At 37.4% G+C, this 21,374-nt stretch overlaps 1 protein-coding gene across 1 annotated transcript in view; it reads left to right on the top strand.

Moving 5' to 3' along the window:
- Window positions 1–19,874, top strand: part of LOC106626311 (forkhead box protein O) — a 141,375-nt gene extending 121,501 nt beyond the window's left edge. The window contains exons 4-5 of the mRNA XM_036361084.2: window positions 19,360–19,794; window positions 19,864–19,874. Coding sequence (XP_036216977.2) covers window positions 19,360–19,794; window positions 19,864–19,874 — 446 coding nt within the window. The remainder of the gene's footprint in view (window positions 1–19,359; window positions 19,795–19,863) is intronic.
- The last annotated feature ends 1,500 nt before the right edge of the window (window positions 19,875–21,374 follow it).

Below are 21,374 nucleotides of genomic sequence, written 5' to 3' on the forward strand. Positions count from 1 at the left end.
TGACTCTTTGATCTGCTGCCGCTTGCTTTTGTTGTGTTTGCAACAATGTTTTGTTACTGTTACGTAATCTAACCGCCGTGTCATCTGCCAGCGGCATCGTTCATTCGTTCGTATTTCAAATTAAAACGCAATTATTTGCAGTCCACGAAGCGCAAAATACGCAAATATATATTAGCATGCGCCTGAAAATGCTGGGAAAATTTCTCGATCATAAAACGCAATGATTGGAAGAGAAAGCCGCACGACAATGCAACATGAGGAAAGGTAGTCACGAATTTAAGGTGATTATTTGGGTAGAAAACAACGCAATTGATTTGTAATGCATGCAAAATTTTTGACTGGCTTGATACAGTTGAAAAAACTAAAGTCTTTCGCCAGGGCTGATAAGTATACTCGGTGCATAATGCAGCAAAGCTTAGGACAACAATTAATTGAACAGAGCAAAAGTAAAAGAGAAAGGCATGAAATATGTGAACTAAAGCTTCTGACGCTATTAAATTAAGCTATCAATTTTATAATATTTTATATTTATTCTTAGTTTGTAATTTGACGCAATAAGTGCTTAGCATTAATTCATAAATTTTTAGGAGAGCGTAGTAAGTATGAAGGTTTTACTTAGTGGAGGCATAAGTATAAAAATAACTTGTGGAAAATATGGAAATCACTGAGAAGCCGTAAGGCTTAACATTTTGCCTCCTGTCAAAGTTGTGGGAAAGATGGAGCTTTTTTACGAGAGTGAGCTTAAAACCCCATGGTGAGATTCATGAGACACCTAGATTTATCATTCGGCATAAAAATTAGACACCTTAGTAGATTTGCTTTGGGTCCAGATTATTTCATCAAAACTTATCGCCTTTGAAATACGATATTTACAGTGTATAAAAATTATATTTGAAATTGATGAGAAACTATTCTAAAATAGCTTCTTTCCAAGCATTTTCCATGCATAATTAAAACGATCTTAAGTTTGCTGTGAGAACAAGGATCTACCACAATCAGATCCTTACATATTGTGCTCTATCGAGAAACTGTTGGCTCTCTGCACAACACATTTCAGTCGAAATGTAAAGCGAACAAAAAAAAATATAATTCTTTGTTAAACTAACCTATCTTTATTTTCAGCACTAGGTGGGCAATTTGAGGCAATATATACAGATAGTATTAATATTTGTAAAGCATTTCTATCGAAATATTTTTTTCAGTGTACATATTTATTTTCACTCACACACGACTAATTATTCACACTGCAATTTTCATGTGTACGGAAGTACTGGAGAATGGCGCCCATGATGCGAGTCAATGAAAGAAAAGGCGAAATTCTAAACGACATTTGACATATTCTGCTCATTACACACGCGTTCAGAAAACAAAAACAACAACAATAAAAAGTTGAAATGTCAGACAATGGCATACGACGCAAAGCACACACCGCACGTTGGCTTGTTAGAGGAGCGAACGCGTGTGAGAAGCGGAAAGAGAACGCGAGTGCACGTATAGCTGTGTATGTGTGTGTCAGTCCCTTTGTGTGTTATTTTTTTTGCCAGAAATCAAGCTAATAATAAACAAAAATAATACAAAGCAATCGACGACGACAAAAAACCGAACGAAAAAGTGAGACTTACATAAATGATGGATACGAATTCAAAGAGCGCGTGGTCGGACAAGCCGGCAGAGGGGTGAGTTGGTGTAACACAACAAGCTTAGGCGGGTATAAAAATATGCGCCTAACAATACGAATGACAGCGGGTTAGCAACAATAACAAAAGCGTTGTGGAAACTGTAACGGGAGCGCTGGCGAAGTAGGCAGGATAACCGGAAGGTAGACAAGCAGGCTGTGCTAGGCAATTGCCTGCATCGACTAACGCGCGTCTCTGCTCTAACGATCATGTGGCCGCTGATAATGAAGAAAATAACGAAATTTGTTGGTTATTGTGGCATGGTGCGGCACACAAAGCAATGAAGAGCAACCAGAGCCGCGCTGGCAATATAAGCATGTGAGGAAAGGTATTGAGTGAGCAAGTGAGGGCTCATTAAAAGTAAACCAGCCAAAGCAACCCCTAACCAGCGCAAGGTAAAGGCAACGCATACTCACCCCACAGGCGGTTAACGTGCAACATGCGCGCATACGTCCGTACGACATCAAAGTTACAACTTTGCAACATTAGAAATGGAAAGCAGCTCATTGAGCTAAGTTGTCATTGTGTCAAATAATGGCAACAACAACAAAAACCAAAAAGAAAAAGTGAAAGATGCGAATGCGATTGAAATGTCGCGTAATTATTGCGTTTGAATTGTCGTTATGCTGTCAACACCCCGTCGTGCCACCGCGCGCCGCACGCAGCATGTTGCAGGGCGTTGTTAATCATGTTGTACGTGCAGCGTGTGAGCGCAGAAGCCAAGCGTCGTAGCGCTGGTGGTCATCATTGCTGACGTATATGGTTTTTATATGACATACAGCAGGCCGCACGGAGGCCTCAAGTGACATTACACAGCCGCAGGCAAGGCGGCGAAGCTGTTGCAAAAAAGCGAAATAAAATGCGGCAGCAAGAGACTGCCAGAGCCATTTCCACACACTGCTGTCTTGTAATGATGTGCGAATTTTTTGGACAGCAACACTGCCCTTTGCTACCCTTGTAATCTCGCCGCACACAAACACATATACGCGCGCGCGTACAAGCCCAAGCGGAAGTTGGTCATTATTTTTATTTGGTATTTTTATGATGCGGTTTTTAGCACCTCCGTTAATTTACGCCGACGATATGAATTATGCGCGCACATATACAAATGCAAGCATATGTGTAACCTCATGCGCATATCCTGCCTCGCATCCTGCTCAGCGTGAGTTAATCTTTTTGCTGCATTTCATTTATTTGACGTGCCACAGCTCTTGTAACGGGATATGATATACACAATAATTTTCCTTTTTTCAGAAGTTTCATTTTTTTTGTGCCCTACTTTCTTCGTAAACTTCAATCAAACCTCGCCGCAGCATCTGAGTTGTATACATTTAACGAGGCTTAATGAGTTGCTGTGTGTGACAAGTTGTACTCATTACTGTTGTACTCCATTATTCGTCACTTTTGCACAATTAATGATGACACAAGTGGAGCTGTTGGAATTAAGGGAATTATTATGTATAAAAGTTATGAGATGCCTACTCTGGGGGCCAATATAATTGGTTAGAGTGGTTCAGCTTGTCATAACTGTCGTAAGCGCGTTATATATAATAATTCGTAGAAGAGCATCATAAGATTGATAGTTAAAGTCCGGTCTTTGCTTGAAGCATTCCAGACCTTATATGGCTTTATTAGTAGTATGGTGTCTTGGATTGCCTAAATATTCGTACACAAATCTTTTCTATAACGATGCCACTCACTGCAATGAGGTGAAAACAATTTTAACCCGTGGACCACCGAGCGAGTAGCAGTCATTTAAAGCTATCGGCTACAGAGATAATTAACACGAAGCCACAGCAATAACTTAGATGCCTCGGTACTCTCAAGCTTAGCCGCGAAAACTTTTGTGAAAGAGCGATTGAATGCATTAGCTCGTTTATTATGGGTTTTTACACAAACTACTTTAATGGATGTAAGTAAGTTGATTCTGGCATCTATTTCCATGCGCTCTTCCCTAAGTTCAATTTTTATGCGTGTAAGTACTCTTTATCTTCTCTCTGTTACTCTGAGTTTTCTACTCTTTTTCATGTAAAAACATCAAGGATGAAAAATTAAGATAAGTCTTACTTTTATAGCTGAGATATTTACTTTTTTATGGATTGGGTGTTTCTCACAGCGAGAATAATATATATATTTTTGATAAGTGAACTGACTTATGCTAGAAACAGTCACCGACGTTTCGCTCTTTCGTACTAACTACCCGTATTAAACGAAATTTGTCAAAAGTTATGCCCGTAGTGGCAATGTAGAAATCAGTTGTTCTCTTTTGTTTTCATTTGATCAATTTTCAATATGTATACATTGTTTTGCATACATCTAGCTTTTAAGTTATAATTTTTTATAATGAAAAACATTAAAACTAAAATCCAATCATTAAATATAGTCTACCTATTAAAAATAATAGTAGTCGACAATAATTTTGAGTTAATTTACGAATATTTCAAATATATTAAAGTTTATTTTTTAATTACTACAAAATATTGAGGCTGGCAACCCTGTGAGCAATCAGCTCTCTCGTTTCTACGGGAAAAATCCAATTTTAACGGTTACCAACCGTACGGTTAGTAAAAGCAGACGATAGAAACGGTGGTGAGTGTCCATTTACTTAGCGCTTTCATAACATAAGTCCTATCAGCTGATTCGATCTACGGTTTTGCGTAGGTGACTGCTTTTAGCATTAAACAGATAGGAGATCGCCTTAGATATATGAGTAGTTTATTTAGTCAACACGCAACATGTGTTCTTATATTTTCATTCCGCTAATATGTCAGTAGTGAAAAGAATGCATTTGTATTCCGTCAAGATTATCTCAAATGTTGCCTTGCAGAATTGAATCAGCTCTAAAATATGATGAGTATGAAAGTCTCGATATCATTTGGTTGTAGAGAGTATTGGATATAGCTATGAATATACGAAAGTATTATTGTTTCTCTAAAAATTTAATAGAGAGCAAACAATCAATCTGCTTAAAATTGATTGATAAAACCGATTGACTGTTCCTCTTCTACTTCAACAGCAACTGCTAAGAAAAAAAACACGCAGGCTGGGGGATTCATGGTGTATACAAAATACTCTTATAAAAGTGTTTAGAATCGCAATTTATAAAATATTCTTATAAAAATTTCTCGACTCAAAATATCGGATATCTTAAAAAAAAATTCTTAATGGTACCCATATAATACTGAAAATATGCTTAGTTTGTCCCAGTTTCAATTGTTAATGTATAATTAGGTTTATACTCAGTTGATGCCATAAATTGAGATAATTTTATATATTTGCTGATATTTTACTAACTCAAGTTAATAAAGCATCGTTGCATCTGCACTGGATTAAACTTAAAGGGAGCCTATAAAAGAGTTATTCTCGACAATTGACTGCTTTTTCATACACTTTTACTTCATTTATTTGCATTGTGTATCTATTTTCTACACCATTCCATGCATTTTGTGCTGCGCTTGAACTCTAATTGGAATTACACAAACCGATTAGTCGTCTCCACTTGACGCTCGTGCCAACAGGATTATGAAGGCGCTTCAATTATAACTCGAAAACAAACAAAAAATTGTACAGCTGCACACTGCACTTGAAATCCTCGTTTAGGGATCAATAACTCAGGCATTGTTCACTCCACACACCCACACGTAACAAACGCAAGCCGACACACAAAATCCTTTTGTCGACTTTCCACTTTATTGCAGCGGCTCAAAGGCCGCATAGAAAACCATATAACGGTGCAATACAAATCTGATTTATAGCATTGCAAAATGGAATTTTTTCGACTGACTCATTTAACCGCAAAACGACATGAAAATGCTAAGAAGCGGGAGCGAGAGCGTGTGAGAGAGAATGCTGGAAAAAGAGAATGTATAACGGAACGCGATTTGTATAGACAACTTGTCAAATAGATGCAAAACAATAGAGACTAGACATGCCGTATGCCACTGTCCTAAATGTCAATAAAACCCGTTCGAAGTGTTTACTGGTCGAGTGTAGAGCGGGTGGATCGGGGAAAATTGAAGCGTGTGGTTGCGTAGTAATTCAGCGGAAATTAATTAAAATTTTGTGTTGTGGTTATCGCGTGGTCTCTTCCAGTGCAAATAGCTGCCAAATTCAAAATTGTTTTACAGCACTTTGAGTATACATATGTATTCAATATCTTGTTCAGCTGCTATAAATTCAATAGATGAGAGAAGGGCTCAAGTAGCTAGTTCCAAGCGCTTAAGAGCTTTCGTAGTGAGTAATAGCTTCAAAATTCGTTAAGAATCTGGAAGTGGAGCTTACTGAATATGATTGAAACAGATATTCTCGACGTTTGTGCGACGTACAGAGATTTGAAGACAATAGCACCTGAAATGAACTCTTTTTGGGTTTTGTAGGAAAATTTCGTAATTTCACGGAAAAAGAACAGTTATACAAGAAGTAAAAGCTTCGGTTATTATAGTTTACTAAGGAGAGTGGCATAAGAAAGAATAAAGCATAAGAAAAGATCAAGAGAAGGCAACTAGTCTTCAATCAATATTTCAAATAAAACTTATCATAGAAAATTAATTTTATTAGAGCACTTGGCCACGTATTTAAGCTTGGCTTTTATAACACTTCTGACACATATATTTTTTTAACAAACAATTTTCAAGAAAACCAGTGTGCCTAACTGAGCACCACCCACAAGCACGCTTGTCTCAAAACCCACATAAATTTAGGCATTTAAATATTTTACATTTCATCAAAAGTTTTCTAAACAACTTTCTCTCAAACTAAGGGAGCTTTACTTTGCAAAACATTGTGGAAATTTCTAAAAAGTGTATGGCACACACATTAAAATACACTAATCAGCCAATAAAAAAACATTTGCAAACGAAAAAGTTTTGCTGCTTAATTTGTTGCCGAAAAGCGCCATTTCAAGTCGTTGCTTGTCTAGCAATGAAATGAGTACTCAAGTTACCTGCACTCCGCCACCACCAGCCGCCTCACGGCGCACCAAAAGTCAAGTCAATTGCTTTCTTACAGCACGCTGCTCCCTTGGCTGTTTTGTTGGAACAATGGCATTAATAACGTGTATTCATATTTGCTGTTGCTGGTAAATATGGGTCTCCCGGGATCCACTCAACGGCGTACGCATGCGGCAAACAAAACAAGCCTAACAAGCCCGCTGTGGCGTAGCATTTTCCATCTGTAAGTATGTATATGTGTACATTTGTATCGCCTTGGCAATTGCGGAGCCAAAAAGGCGCGCGGCGATTTGAAGTGAAACTTCTTTCAGCTTGAAGTTGGCTGCGCTGCAAAGTGGGGTGGTCAATTTGCATGGCAATTCATTGCGAAAATTACCGCACTTCACAACTCATTTACTTTAATGTGGGGAAGTCGGTGGAAAGTTTATAAAGCAAGCTTCTTCTGCATGCAAAGTGGGCGTGTTGCTAGCAAAATGTACCTGCTCTCTTATTGTCTACTACTTGTTAACTTTTATTGTCTTGTTTTGCAAGTAAAAGTTAAAAATTTACCTTCGTATAATTTACCGCTGTCGATATAAAAAAATAAAGGAAAGTAAATAAAAATTGGTGTTTAAATTAGGTTACGCAGAGATAATAAATATATATATATAATAAAGGGTCGGTTGAAGCAGTTTACTTCTTGTCTTTAACAAGGTAAAATATATTTTTGGCAGCTGCCAGCAGTATAAAGTATGTCAATCAGTATAATAAAAAGTTGTTACCATTGGCCTTAGCAATAACCGGTTTCGGAAATTCTATATCTTGCCACAGAGCTTTCTTAAGCGTTTAAACTAAATATATTTTTAGTACCAATCTCTTCTAGTTGAAGCTGAGAGATGTTTGTAAGTAGGTATAGTTCAGCAGGAATTTTCCGACTCTTAAATCTCTTTGAAGCTCACAATTATTCACAGGGTTCTCTAAAGTCTGTGTAAGTGCGTAGTATAGCTCTTTATGCCCTGAACAGAGTATTATTTAGTTTGCCACGATGTTAGTAATACCCAGAAGGTAACGTCAGAGACCCTATAAAATATATATATAAATGATCAGAATGGCGAGCTGAGTCGATTTAACCATGTCTGTCCGTCTGTCTGTATGTATATATGCGAACTAGTCTTTCAATTTTTGAGACATCAGTTTGAAATATTGCACATGTTCTTTTCTCACCAAGAAGCTGCTCATTTGTCGAAACCGCTGCCATACAAACTACCATAAACGATCGGAATCAAGTCCTTGTATGGAAAACTTTTCTATTTTACAAGATATTTTCACAACATTTGGGAAGGGTTATTGTCTAAGGCAATAATGCAATCTTCAAATAAATTGTTCAGATCGAACCACTGTAGTATATAGCTGCCACACAATCTGAACAATCAGAAACAAAGTTCTTGTAAGGAATCTTTTGGAATTGTAAGTAATCAATGTTATGGAAGAACGTTGAACGAGAGTAATCAATGCTATGGAAGAATGGGTATATTAACTTTCAATGCTTCACATCTTGACAACATATACCTACATTTATTTCAATGCTTAAAGATTTTGGCAAAATCCTTTAGAAATTAAAACTTTCAAGCTTTTTGATGCTGCCTTAAAGCTTACAGTGCTTTTCTAAACATCTATCCTATCTTACAAATATCTCAGCTTTGTTTTTGTTCCTCACCGAATTTTTATTGTGACCACAAATCCGTCTATTCACCCCAAACTTTAATTAAACGTCCAACCCTTCTGGATGTGGCATCAATAGAAACTCTTTTGAGCATAGAAACCCAATAAACTTTATTCAATTGAACACCTTTCCACATTGATGACGAATTGCAAAGCCAATGACAAATAAAAAAGCGCATGAAATCGACAGAAAAGGCGCTGACATTTAAACCAGCAGTGGAATAAAGCAGTGAATTCAAGCAACTTCACGCCGAACGACTAATGACAGCAAGGATTACGCAGCCACCCGTTGACGAGGTGCTACAGCAGCTGTTGCGCATACACGAAATGAAGACGAGACCAGCACGTCGAAACAAAACAGCTGACAAAAGTAAAATAAAATTGAATAAAAAGAAACAAAAAAAATAAAAAATCAAATAAACACGAAATGGAGAGTTGCTGAGCTGAGAGTTGGATGAAAATTGCGCATTAGCATGATACTTGAGCAGATGTCCTTGCATTTGAAATTCACAAAACTAAAAGCATTCAATGACTAACGGTGAGACAGTGCACCGAAACTACATGCCACTGGTAGTATCAGCGAACTGGAGGCAGTTGTGGCAGCTGTGTAAGTCTAAGGAAGGGTAGCAGATATGTAGATGTTCTAAGTGGCGGTGACAGCAGCCAAATACTCGACCGAATGACTAGAATTCATGCAAAATACTAGTTGTTGTGTAAGGCTGGACACACAGTAGAGAAGATTGAGTCATAGAAAAATCTTGTGGACCGTTTGAATTGGAAAGAATTTGAAGCAGGAAAATGGTGCAGCATAAACGGAAATCGTACACGCAGTCACTAATTCTAATTTATGGAATTGCTATTGATATGTAATTTTGTAGAACTGTATATGCAAATTTTTTTTTATATCGCAATGAAACTCAGCAGTTTATCATCCTTTTACTGGAAAGATGGTATGCCATGTTCAAATTGTATACCAAATTGCCTTAAAATTGGCTGTGGAGAGCACACATTTCAATATCAATCCAAATACAGTTCTTTAACCCGGCTAAGGCGTGATTCTATTAAGAGAAGGCGATGCTGCAGCACTTTTCATTTTCCTAAGCAATCAAATGATAACATGTTGAGTTACGCTGATTTGACACACAGACAAAGAATTTCAAGTTCAAAAAGTGTGTTAGAACAGCAAGAGTACTACCGAAAAGATTGCTCACTACGACTTTTGTGTACTACGCTTGACACTTTGCTCCGCTATGTGCACAGCCTTAGGTGATAGTGAGTAAAATAACGTGTACAGCGCGTGTTATGCGGACATGCGGCATGGGAATTATTTACTGGTGGCAAACACGGCTGGCAATTTTGTCACCCTCAGCATTGTGGTAGCTGAGAAGCGGCATATCGGACTTCGGTGGCACCAGATGATAGTGATGATGATGAAGACAAGAGTTGAAGAAGTACGATGGCTGAGATGGTGGTGAGCTAAGTGACATTAGAAGTTGTGGAGGAATAATCAGGAATGCATAGAATATGCGGCAGCCACTGAAATATCTAAGCAACTGACTTGAGTGATAGACTAAAGCGCTCACTCGTTGGCGGTTGTGCTGACTGTATGCCTGTTAAGCGGATTCGTTAGCATACGAATTTCAAAGTATTTGAACTTATGGAGATTTGGGCAGAGCAAGGCCACTAGTAGATGCGGCAGAAGATACGATAGTTATGGCAGAAGACACAGTGGCCGTAGCAGGCACAGCTGTGGCAGCAACAGCCGGTGAAGTGGCAGCTTTGGACTTAACACTTTCGGTTTGATGTCAGCCAAATCTTTTTCGGTTTAAATTTTGTTTTTTACAACGTCGCCAAAGCCATAGAAGTTGGTGAGCTTACGCTTTGTTGTTTTTGTTGTTGTTGCATATGCAAATCTGTTGCGCGGCAGCAAAAAGAATAAACGGCTGCAAGCGCGTGCGTTTCAATTTGTGGCGCTTTTAATTTCGACTCGTCAAAACACAATGTGCACTAATACCAGCGCATGCGGTGTATTTGTATATATGGTATATATATATATATGTGTGTTTGTGTGCGTTATACTAACGGCATACAGCAAATGCTGCTGCGGCCGCATATCGATTACCAACGCGCACGTTTGCAATTTTTGCGGTGACTTTTTTAATGAAATTTCATTGAATGAAATTCGCGCGCACAATGAACGAGTGAAAGAAAGAAGAGCAAAAAAAAAAGTGCTGAAAAGAAAAGCGCTGCCTCAAATATAGGCCGCACGAAGGGTTGAATTGATTGTTGTCACACACAATGGCGCAAAAATGACTGAAGTGGGTCGCTGATAGAGGCACACCAATGCATTTGTGTGTGTGTGTAAAATGTGTAATGAAAATTTGTCATCAGCTTAAAGCAGTGACAACAACAGCAGCAATGGCAACAACAAAAACAAAAAAGCTGCAACAAACCGCAGCAGCATTCCCACATTCGGCTCGAGTGGCAGCGTTGCACGTATGCATGCCGCACGCAGGCATTTACATACACATATACACATTCCAACTACTAATACACGCGCATATGCCATTCATACGCGCGCATATTGTCAAACATGTCAAGCCAAACGCAAATATTTGGTCGCATTAATTCATCACAATTGCAATCAGTCAAGCCGATCGATTGGCAGGACATGCCAGGACAAATGAATGCACGCACACAAACACACATGCGCACATGCAGCTGTATACATCTGGGTGCATTGCATTTACTCACCCTTCTTAAATTTTTGCGGTTTTTATCAAATGTTGCAGCAAATTAAGTCAAGTTGAAAGATAAATTACCGGCCGTTGAGAGCCGCTCTTCAGTTGACACACGTACACAAACACAGACCAGCCTTTGCATAGAATTAATTTGCGCAAACAAAAGTGTGGTAAAAAATTAAGCAAACCACTTTTTCTACCAGCAAAGAAAAGCGCGTAAATGCTGAGTGAAATAAAAAATAAAATAAAAAACAAGAAGCAGAAAATAAAATCCGAATTGCGCGTGTTCGCAAACAAAAGCCCGCAAATTGCGTTCACATACGCACTGATTGTGCGTATTGGAGTGTAATAACGCACAGTCCCGGCGCTCTGACGGTTTTGTTGCGTTTTGTTAGATGCATTTGAGATTTCGATTCGTTTCTTTGTTGTCCGTGGTAACAAATTGCATTTGCCACAAAGTACCGAAATAGAGGCCGTTGTAATCCGAGCTATATTTCATGGACTTCGTGGGGTGCTATTGATTGCAGATGGGTGGTTAAAAAAAGAGCTGTGCTGCACATAAGTTAAATTGAACAGGTCAAGGAGAGCAACAGAGGTAGAGCAGAGCGAAGAATTTTCGATTTGGCTTATCAGACGCTTGATCAATGTTTTCAAAGTTCTTGACCTTGAGTAAGCAATAGGTTCCAAACAAAGGCACTTTTTGTGTGAAAACTCTACAGCGTTACGAAAACTCTTTCTATCAGCTTGGTGAGAGCTGAATCTCCGCAACAGAGTTCTACTTTTCGATTCATTTGAAATCCGACCATACGAGTTTTATCGATTTTGCGTCTGTACCTTAGTTTTTTCCAATTCTTTCTAAGCTAGATTTTTACATTATCTGTTAAGTTTTTTCTTCCTTGCTATCAATTTTTAGCACATTATTTATTTCAGATCCCATATTCAATGGGATCGTATGATCTATGCTGACTAGATGCCTTATTTTGAATGCTGGATTAAGTAGAAGTCATTCCATTGTTCACAGAGCTGCTCTTATGAGATTTCAAAATCATTTATTTCTATTTACCAAGAGATCACTTTCTTTTGAATATCGGGCCTGGACTAACTACTGTTAAGAGTGAGTCTTTATTAAAACTCGAAATTGACAGTGTTTTCGGTATAGAACCTGTTTCCAAGAAGAGCAAAAAAGTGAAAAGCATCGAGGAAGTAAACATTTGCAGAAAATGTCATCTTGGGATAATATTATATTTAAAAAAAATTGTTATAGTAAGAGTTATTATAGCCATGTTGAATACGTTGGAGAAGGCAGAGGAATATGGACAGAAGAAGATAGATGGTACTGACGCTCTAAAAAAGACCGAATAAGAAAAAGGAAGTAAATAGCAGAAAGTGAAGGAAAGTTATAGAATGGATAGGCACGAAAAGTAAAGGAACAAAAAGGAAAGAAACGAAAAGTAAAGGAAAGGAAACGAACTGAAAGGAAAGGAAAGGAAAAGAAAGGAAAGGAAAGGAAAGGAAAGGAAAGGAAAGGAAAGGAAAGGAAAGGAAAGGAAAGGAAAGGAAAGGAAAGGAAAGGAAAGGAAAGGGAAGGAAAGGAAAGGAAAGGAAAGGGAAGGAAAGGAAAGGAAAGTAAAAAAAAGAAAAGAAAAGAAATGAAAAGATAAGAAAAGGAAAGAAAAGAAAAGAAAATAAAAGAAAAGAAAATAAAAGAAAAGGAAAAGAAAATAAAAGAAAAGAAAAGAAAAGAAAAGGAAAAGAAAAGAAAAGAAAAGGAAAGGAAAGAAACCGAAAGGAATGGAAATGAAAAGAAAGTAAAAAAAAGAAAAGTAACCGAAAGTAAGAAGAAAAGGAACGGAACGGAAAGGAAAGGAAAGGAAAGGAAAGGAAAGGAAAGGAAAGGAAAGGAAAGGAAAGTAGAGGAAAGGAAAAGAATGGAAAGCAAAGGAAAACGCAATAAGAAAGAAGCCGGCATATTATGATATTATTGATTGCTAGTATTTTCAGTATCAAATTTTATTTGCAGAATCTTTCTTTTAAATTTTTTTTTATCAGGCGCACGATCAAAATTCATATGTAATTCTCCAGACTTTCACATTGACAAAACCTAGATGTATGTGTAGATTTCTATGTATTGTGCCACATATGAGCATTCAATGCAAATTACGCTATTTACGCAAATTTTATTACCATCATTTTTTTGTTGCCACTTTTATTTTTTCACTTTCTTATTTATTTCACTGGCGAATGGCGCAAAGCCAAGACATTTGAACCCTTTCACTTACCGAATGCCTTTTTCCTCTGTTATTTTGTGAAAAAATTGCAAAATAAATGTGCGAAAATAGTCCACAAAAGGCTAAGCGGCAAGCGCTTGGTCACACATGGTGTTAAATGCGCCTGGGGATATGCTTCTACATTTGGCTAAATATATGCTAATCTTGCTGCCGTTATGCCTTGTGTGACATACATATATACACATGTGTTTCGTGCTTTTGAGATTTTCTAGGACGCTGTGGGACTTTCAATTTCCGCACTAAATCAGCCAATTTTTGAAAAATATTTGTTTGTTTTTTCTTTGGTGAAGACACAAAAGTTGGCGTTGTATTGTTGTTTGTGTATGCTTTTCTTTGCTTATTTGTGCGTGTTTCCTATTTTATTTAATAGCTTCCGTTGCTTGAAAAAAATTTGCTTTTCACCCTTTTATGCGCCCTTCCAGCCATTTATTTGACACTTTTGTCTATTTTGCGCACTTCTTCTACTCGCATATGTGAATACTTGTATATCTATATATGTACAGTTATGTAGATATATCTTAATATGGCTTTGGTATGTCTTTACGGCAAATTTGTTTGTATTTATGCGCCATTGGCAATCGAAATTTCACACCATTATCTACGCTAAACGACCTCTCGCCTCAATAAGCAATCACTGTGATTGAACATCACAACCCATTGCTGACAATTTGTAGCGGCCGCATACATATTATATAGTAATATTTTTAAAATTGTATGCCTATTTAGGAAAATTATTTCCTGAAAAGAAAGTTGTAGGCCCAGCGACTGTGTCATACTCGAGGACACATAACTTGGGTTGTGTAGATATCTGCTTGCTATTTGGTTAATCCAAAAAAAATTGTAAGCGATGTCTTGAAAGTTGTAGCGATGTCTTGGATAATAATATCTGTCAAATTTCTTGAAGATCTCTCGACAAATGCAAAAGGTTTCCAAAATTTTATTTTTTTATGCATATTTTTGTATTTTTTTTAATCTTTATAGTGGATTCGAAGTAATTTTCTGGGCTGTACAGCTGTTCATACCACTATTTGTAGAGCATTTTTTTCGAAATTGAAGTGTAAACGAAATACCTGTTTGTTTCTGGTCTCATATCTTGGTTGTTGAATACAGAGGAGAGAGTGTTATAAATAATATTTTTTTGTCTCGTTTGGCACCACGAAAAGTGATCTTTAATTAGGGTTCCCATAACTTGCTCGCTGCTTAGATAAGCTGCCCATAGCTCGAAAATGTGTTGTCGAACGCTTAACTGTTATTTTATGGAATTTTTACCGCACACATATCTCCATATACAGCTGCAAAAGCTACCCCCACTTAATATTTTTTATATGTGACTCCGCTCACAATTCTATAGTAATTGCTTTGTTTCCAAATGACTTTTCAAAACTACCAAAAGACCTTGAAATTGGTATTGATAGATGATTAGCCAGTAGATCTTAGAAATCAAAGAGTTATGTTGGTATGTAATTATCGACGCTTTGAGATACATAATGCTATTTGCTACCCAAACGTTGCTTACTGATATATCCCAACTCTTTAAGTTATTAGGCTTTCTCTCTTCATTTGAGACTCCATAATACCTTCAAATAATGATGTCTAGCTCCTTGTCCTTTAAACGTAACAATCGTTGACCTTTGGAGATGTCTTACAGGTCAACTTAGAGTTTCAAAGATAATTTGAAAAGAAAGGAAATAAAATTTAAGGAAAGGCAAGGAACGGAAAGGTAAGGAAAGGAAAGCAAGGAAAGGAAAGGAAAGGTAAGTAAAGAAAAGGAAAGGTAAGGTAAGGTAGGGTAAGCACAAAAAAAAAAATAGAAATATAAGGAAAGAAGGCAAAGAAAATCAAAGGTTATATTCGATAATTTACTTAGTAAATCATAAAGTTAAAATTTGATCACAAAAGATACTGAAAATTAATTCCAGTACAGAATAGGTTATTTAATTATCCGCATTACCCCAACACCCCACCTACGACATGCCACCAGCTTAAAAACCACAAATCACCATTGAATAGCATATTTGCTACTAACAACATACAACAACTGCCCTTCACCTTCTCGTTCGCCGATTTGCCTTCCTTAAGCGTGGAAAAAACCGTTGTTGCACGTGCACAAGAGAGCGCCAAAAGTTTTTGCTTAGCGGCAAATTAAAAATTCAAACAATGTGTTGATGCTTCACACGCAACATGGGCACACCAACACACTCAGCGAATTACGCTCATACATATGTATGCATAACTTTAGATGCTTGCCACACCCGCGCCACAACTTTTGTCTAATGCGAGTACATAAGCATAATTAATATGCAGAAACAACAAAAGCGCAAATGCTGCCTAACAAGCGGCCACAACTCCACTTAGATCAACATAACGTCACACACTCACACATACAAGTATATATGTATACACACGTGCATACGTTTATGTGAAGAAATGTTTTGTAAACTGGTTAAAAGTGTTGTTGCAGCCAACAACAACAACAAACACAACTCGGTTGCTGTCTGCTGCTGATTTGGCTGTTAGTTGGGTAGCTGGTGGGCGCAAGTAGCGGCGCGTAGGGGGCGGTGGCGCGCGTACTTTTGAAAGCCGATTTGCATGTTTTTGTTGCTTTGCCATGCGCTGACGTGCGCTTTGTTTGACCAGCAAAAAAGGCTACATTTGCAGCTTCATTATCACAGCTTCCGCGTCATCATTTCCTGCTGTAGAACCCTCTTTTATTTTATTATTATGAATATCCATATAAAACTTTGCATAATTCATTCATTCTAGCTCGTTATATTCATTCGGAGGTGCGCTCACCTTCATACATATGTATATATGTACATACATACATATGTTAAATTATAAGTATATATAGAAATTCCACTAAATATGTGCTTTTACATGCGATATTTGTGCCCTTTTCATATGCGCTTATATGTATGTAGAAATATGAAATAATAAGTTTGTGTGTATTTGTAGTTGTATGAAAGGCTTGTTAAGCTTATATCTGTTTGTGTATGTGTACTCAGGGTTCACTAAAAACCAAACGAAAGCCTCTACACTACACATTTGAATCTAAATAAAACCATTTGGACTTACTTTGTGGTATGAATTTGGTGTCTACAAAGGCCCCACAAGCTGTTGTTCGCTGGGTCGCCTCAACCCCCGTCAAAGCTATTGACAACACAAATCTAAAGTAAGCAACATATTTGTGTATTTACTCAAGCCATCTAGTTAACAGTTTTATATTACATTTGTCCTTAAAGGCTTTTCTCAAAAACCAGGTAATTATTTTCTACCAAAAACCCATCTTTTGCTGGAAAGCTCAACCAAATATCTATAGAACATATACATATGAATATAAAAAGAAAAATATCGTAAAAGTCCAAAAAAAAATGTTAGAGTACTACCCGATGCTAGTCGCCAAAGCTGCATGGAGGAGGGCAAGGTGGAATCATCCCGGCGCTTTCTCCTCCAATGTCCGGCTTTCGCTAGGCTGAGATTGAAATATCTCGGCAATCACACTTTTGACGGACCTGAATACTTACCCGAAATGGATATTGGCCGTCTTAACAAGTTTGTTGCAAACACAAGGGGTTTCGTCGACTTATAAGGGTCTTTTGATCCAGATTATAGGAGTTTTGTAAATATCCCAACGGACCGGCGTCTTAAGCTGTCTAAGTGGGATCGTTCTTGGGATCGACCTCCTAACCTAACCTAACCTAAAAAATATCTTCACGCTGTCTAGTATATCTGAATGCTGTAAAATCTAAGTTTGTAAAGAATTTAGGATTCTAAATTGATATGCCGATTTAAATTTTTTGTAGAAGACCATAGGATTTTTAGCAAAACGGTACTACACATAACATTAGAATGGTTCTGAGATCTACTTAGTAAAACAAACAGATATGAAATGGTTTAAGATGGGGTAGAAATGGAGAGAATTTGTAAAGTATTTGTATATATACATATATGTAATAAACCACTCACTTTCGAAAATTTCTAAAACTGTTTGAACTATTACCAGTTCTTTAAAGAAAAAATCTGAATCATAAAGCTGTTGAGAATTACCAGATACAGCCATTTACTTGACAAGAAAAATAGGGTGTACCTTGTCTAATAAAAATTTTTTAAAAGAAAGAAAGAGTGAAATAAATGAAAAGAGACAACAAAATGGTAATACCATCCATAAGAAGAAGTAAAGATGGAGAGAGAGAGATACAGAAGAGAAAGAATTCGATAAAGACAGAGAGAGACACAGGAAGAGAGAGAGAGAGATAGATACAGGAGGAGACAAAGAGAGCTAGAGAGAAAAAGAGGTATTATAATCGTATAAAATTTAGTAAAAAATCTTAAAAAAGTAGAAAGAAACATTTTTAAATATTTTTCGCCTCTGACAAATATTATGGTAACACCAGTGCTTCGCACACACGGTTTTCATGAGCGCGCGCATAGTACCGTTACAAATTTATGCATGTGGGTAAGATGAATGGCGACGAAAAAGCAAACGGAAAATGATTTAATTGCAGTGAGATTAACATATTTTCATTGCCACTAGCTGGCAACGCTATTAACGCGCACACACATGCATACTTGATTATATACAAACGCACATACAGTACACATTTTGTAAAAGTTCTGAAAAGAGATATTTTGGCATATTCGTAGGTATATAACAAAATTTGTGCATATATGGTGCTTAAAATTTTTTATAAAAACAAATTTTTATACAATTTAAATTTTATAATATTATAATTTTTTTTTTATCTAAATTTAATAAATTACTTAAATTAAATTTAAAATTTTTATACTCTCGCAACCTGTTGCTACAGAGTATAATAGTTTTGTTCACCTAACGGTTGTTTGTATCACCTAAAACTAATCGAGTTAGATATAGGGTTATATATATATAAATGATCAGGATGAAGAGACGAGTTGAAATCCGGGTGACTGTCTGTCCGTCCGTCCGTCCGTCCGTGCAAGCTCTAACTTGAGTAAAAATTGAGATATCTTTATGAAACTTGGTAGACATGTTTCTTGGTACCGTGAGACAGTTGGTATTGCAGATGGGCGTAATCGGACCACTGCCACGCCCACAAAACGCCATTAATCAAAAACAAATAACTTGCCATAACTAAGCTCCGCAATAAGATACAAGACTGTTATTTGGTACACAGGATCACATTAGGGAGAGGCATCTGCAGTTAAAACTTTTTTTTTAAAAGTGGGCGTGGTCCCGCTCCTAATAGGTTTAATGTGCATATCTCCTAAACCGCTAATGCTATAATAACAAAATTCACTAGAAGCAAATGTTTTTAGCACTTCTATTGACGGTGTGAAAATAGTTGAAATCGGGTGGCAACTCCGCCCACTTCCCATATAACGGTACTGTTAAAAACTACTAAAAGCGCGATAAATCAAGCACTAAACACGCCAGAGGCATTAAATTTTATCTCTGAGATGGTATAAATTGGCTTTATGGGAACCGCGTTAAAAATTAGTCAGTGGGCGTGGCACAGCCCACTTTTAGGTGAAAACCCATATCTTGAGATCTGCTCAACCGATTTCAACCAAATTCGGTGCATAACGTTCTTTTCATGTTTCTATGTCATAGTGCGAAAATGGGCGAAATCGGACTACAACCACGTCTACTTCCCATATAACACCATTTTAAATTCCATCTGATTCTTTCACTATGCAAATCAGGTAACAATGATTATATCGGGGTAAAACTTTGCGTGAATAATGCAATTAAAGTATGCCACCTTGCGGCCAAAAATTGTCTAAATCGAACCAAAACTGTTCAAACCCCTAAGTACTAAATATGTGGACCCCAGTGCCTATAGTTGACCTTCTACCGAAAATATCAGTCAATCCACAAAGAAATCTCAAACGAGTATACCATTTGACCTTGCGAGAGTATAAAATGTTCGGTTACATCCGAACTTAGCCCTTCCTTGCTTGTTTAAAATATTTTTAAGCATTTTTTAATGCATACTGCTATTTTTCCGCTTGTCTTCCGTTGCAGGTAAAACACGTCATTTCACGGTGAACGGTTTTAATACGCATGCACAGCAGCAGCAGCAGCAACAGCAACAACAACAGCAAGCGCAACTGCAAAGTCAGAGTGACGTGCGTAATATTTACAATAATCCTTATACGCCACCAATAGCACCGACAACAACATTGAGCCAACAGCAACAGCAGCAGACGCATCGTTTACAGCAGCAACAACAACAGCAATTGTTGTACAAGTCCATTGCCAGCGGTGTTGTTGGAAATAGTGGTGCAAATCAATACGATTACCCACCAACGGCATCGAGTGAGCATCAGCATCAGCTACAACAGCAACAACAACAGTTGCAGCAGCAACTACAGCTACAGCAACAGCAGCAACAACAACAACAACAATTGAATAACGTCTTGGAGGCAGACAATAACACCTTCACCAGTCATAATAAAGGTAGGACAGACAAATATATATTTTCGATTTATTGATTATTTTTAAGATTATTGGGCATTATTACTTCAGAAATCAATTAAAAGCACTCGACGAATTTTTGCTTCGAAAATACTTAAAACATATAAAGTTTTGTTATATAAAATAATTTTTAGTGATATTTCTTCATTTACTTTAAACAAAAAATCTAACCGTTTCGAAGAATCTGAAATGAAGATCTACTTATCAAGGCGTTGTCAAACACATTCAAGAAAATTTGGCCGTATAAGTCTACAACCTCGATTTTCTGAAATAAGCTCCTGCGTTTAATAAGCTAGAAAGATTGCAACAATCGGCTGAAAGGGCCGTGAGGTCGGAAACAGAATCGAATTTAATTCTTTACAAGACCTGGTATTTGACAGAATCGCAGTCTGCGATAGGCTTTCAGTATTGCTTATATATTTTATTACCAAGCATTGGCGTTTTCTGTAGTACGAAGGTTGAATACAGACCAATATAATACGCGTCTCAAATCGCAGAAACTTTTCGCTAGATCATCATCTTCCATGTGTACGACAGCCTAATCAGTTCGTGGTTGCATATTTTTCGCTATTCTTCGCTCACACTGACGGCTCGAAATATTTATAGCTGAAACTTTATTTAAAATTTTTTTTTGATTTGCTTATATCCATTATTTTGAAGATTGCAGCACGATATCCTGCAGCTTCACTGCCTCTAAACTCTCTGTATAAGCAAAATCACACCCTAAAACTATATTTTTTTCTGCAAATCGAGTGACTGAATTTCAGCTTGAATGCACAACCCTAGCTTAAAGACCTGTCAGCCCACAGTACCCAAACCAATGCTTGATGGACAGCAGTAAAAAGCCAACATTTAACATATTTGCCGTATTTTCTTACCCTCGTACATTGACATTCCCATTTTGGGCGTGTCGAATTGGACGAGATGGTCGCTTGCTGGCTCTAATCAATTGATTGCGTTTTCATGCGTATTGTTTAAATTGCGCGCAACAACAACAACGGTAAAACAGCACACATACACACATAGGTAAGAACACAGCAAATTTAGTCCGATGGACAGTTAACGCAAATTGCAAATCCCTCATGTCCTCGCCTTGCCCCGATTCAGTTGTGTTTATATTAAATAGGCATTTTGTTTGTGCATACAATTTAACTGTTATTTGCTCACATGTATGTTTGTTTCTTTGTTTGTCTGTCGCATTTTACAGTGCAGATTTCCGGCGAGATTCCCAATTAGGATAATCTTAAATGGCAATGTAAATATTGGCAATAGGCGAATTCGTTCCGGCCATTCGACGTATGCGACATGTGAAAATTAACGACGGCGGCGCAAAAACAAATACAAATACATGCTTGTCTATTGGTGACCACCCCCAATTTATGGTCGAGCAATTTTAAGCGGCTCCGCAGTTCATTTGTTCCCCCCAAAACAATTGAGTTTATTAGAGAGCCCTCCACTCCATTGTACTTCATTCCACTCAGTTGTAGCTTCTTTGAAATATGTCTGTCTGGCTTTTGACCCACAGCCTACACATTTGTTAATCGCAGTGCTCGCATGTGTGT

The sequence above is a fragment of the Bactrocera oleae genome, chromosome 6 (genome assembly GCF_042242935.1).
Source record: "Bactrocera oleae isolate idBacOlea1 chromosome 6, idBacOlea1, whole genome shotgun sequence".
In the NCBI taxonomy this organism is placed as follows: domain Eukaryota; kingdom Metazoa; phylum Arthropoda; class Insecta; order Diptera; family Tephritidae; genus Bactrocera; species Bactrocera oleae.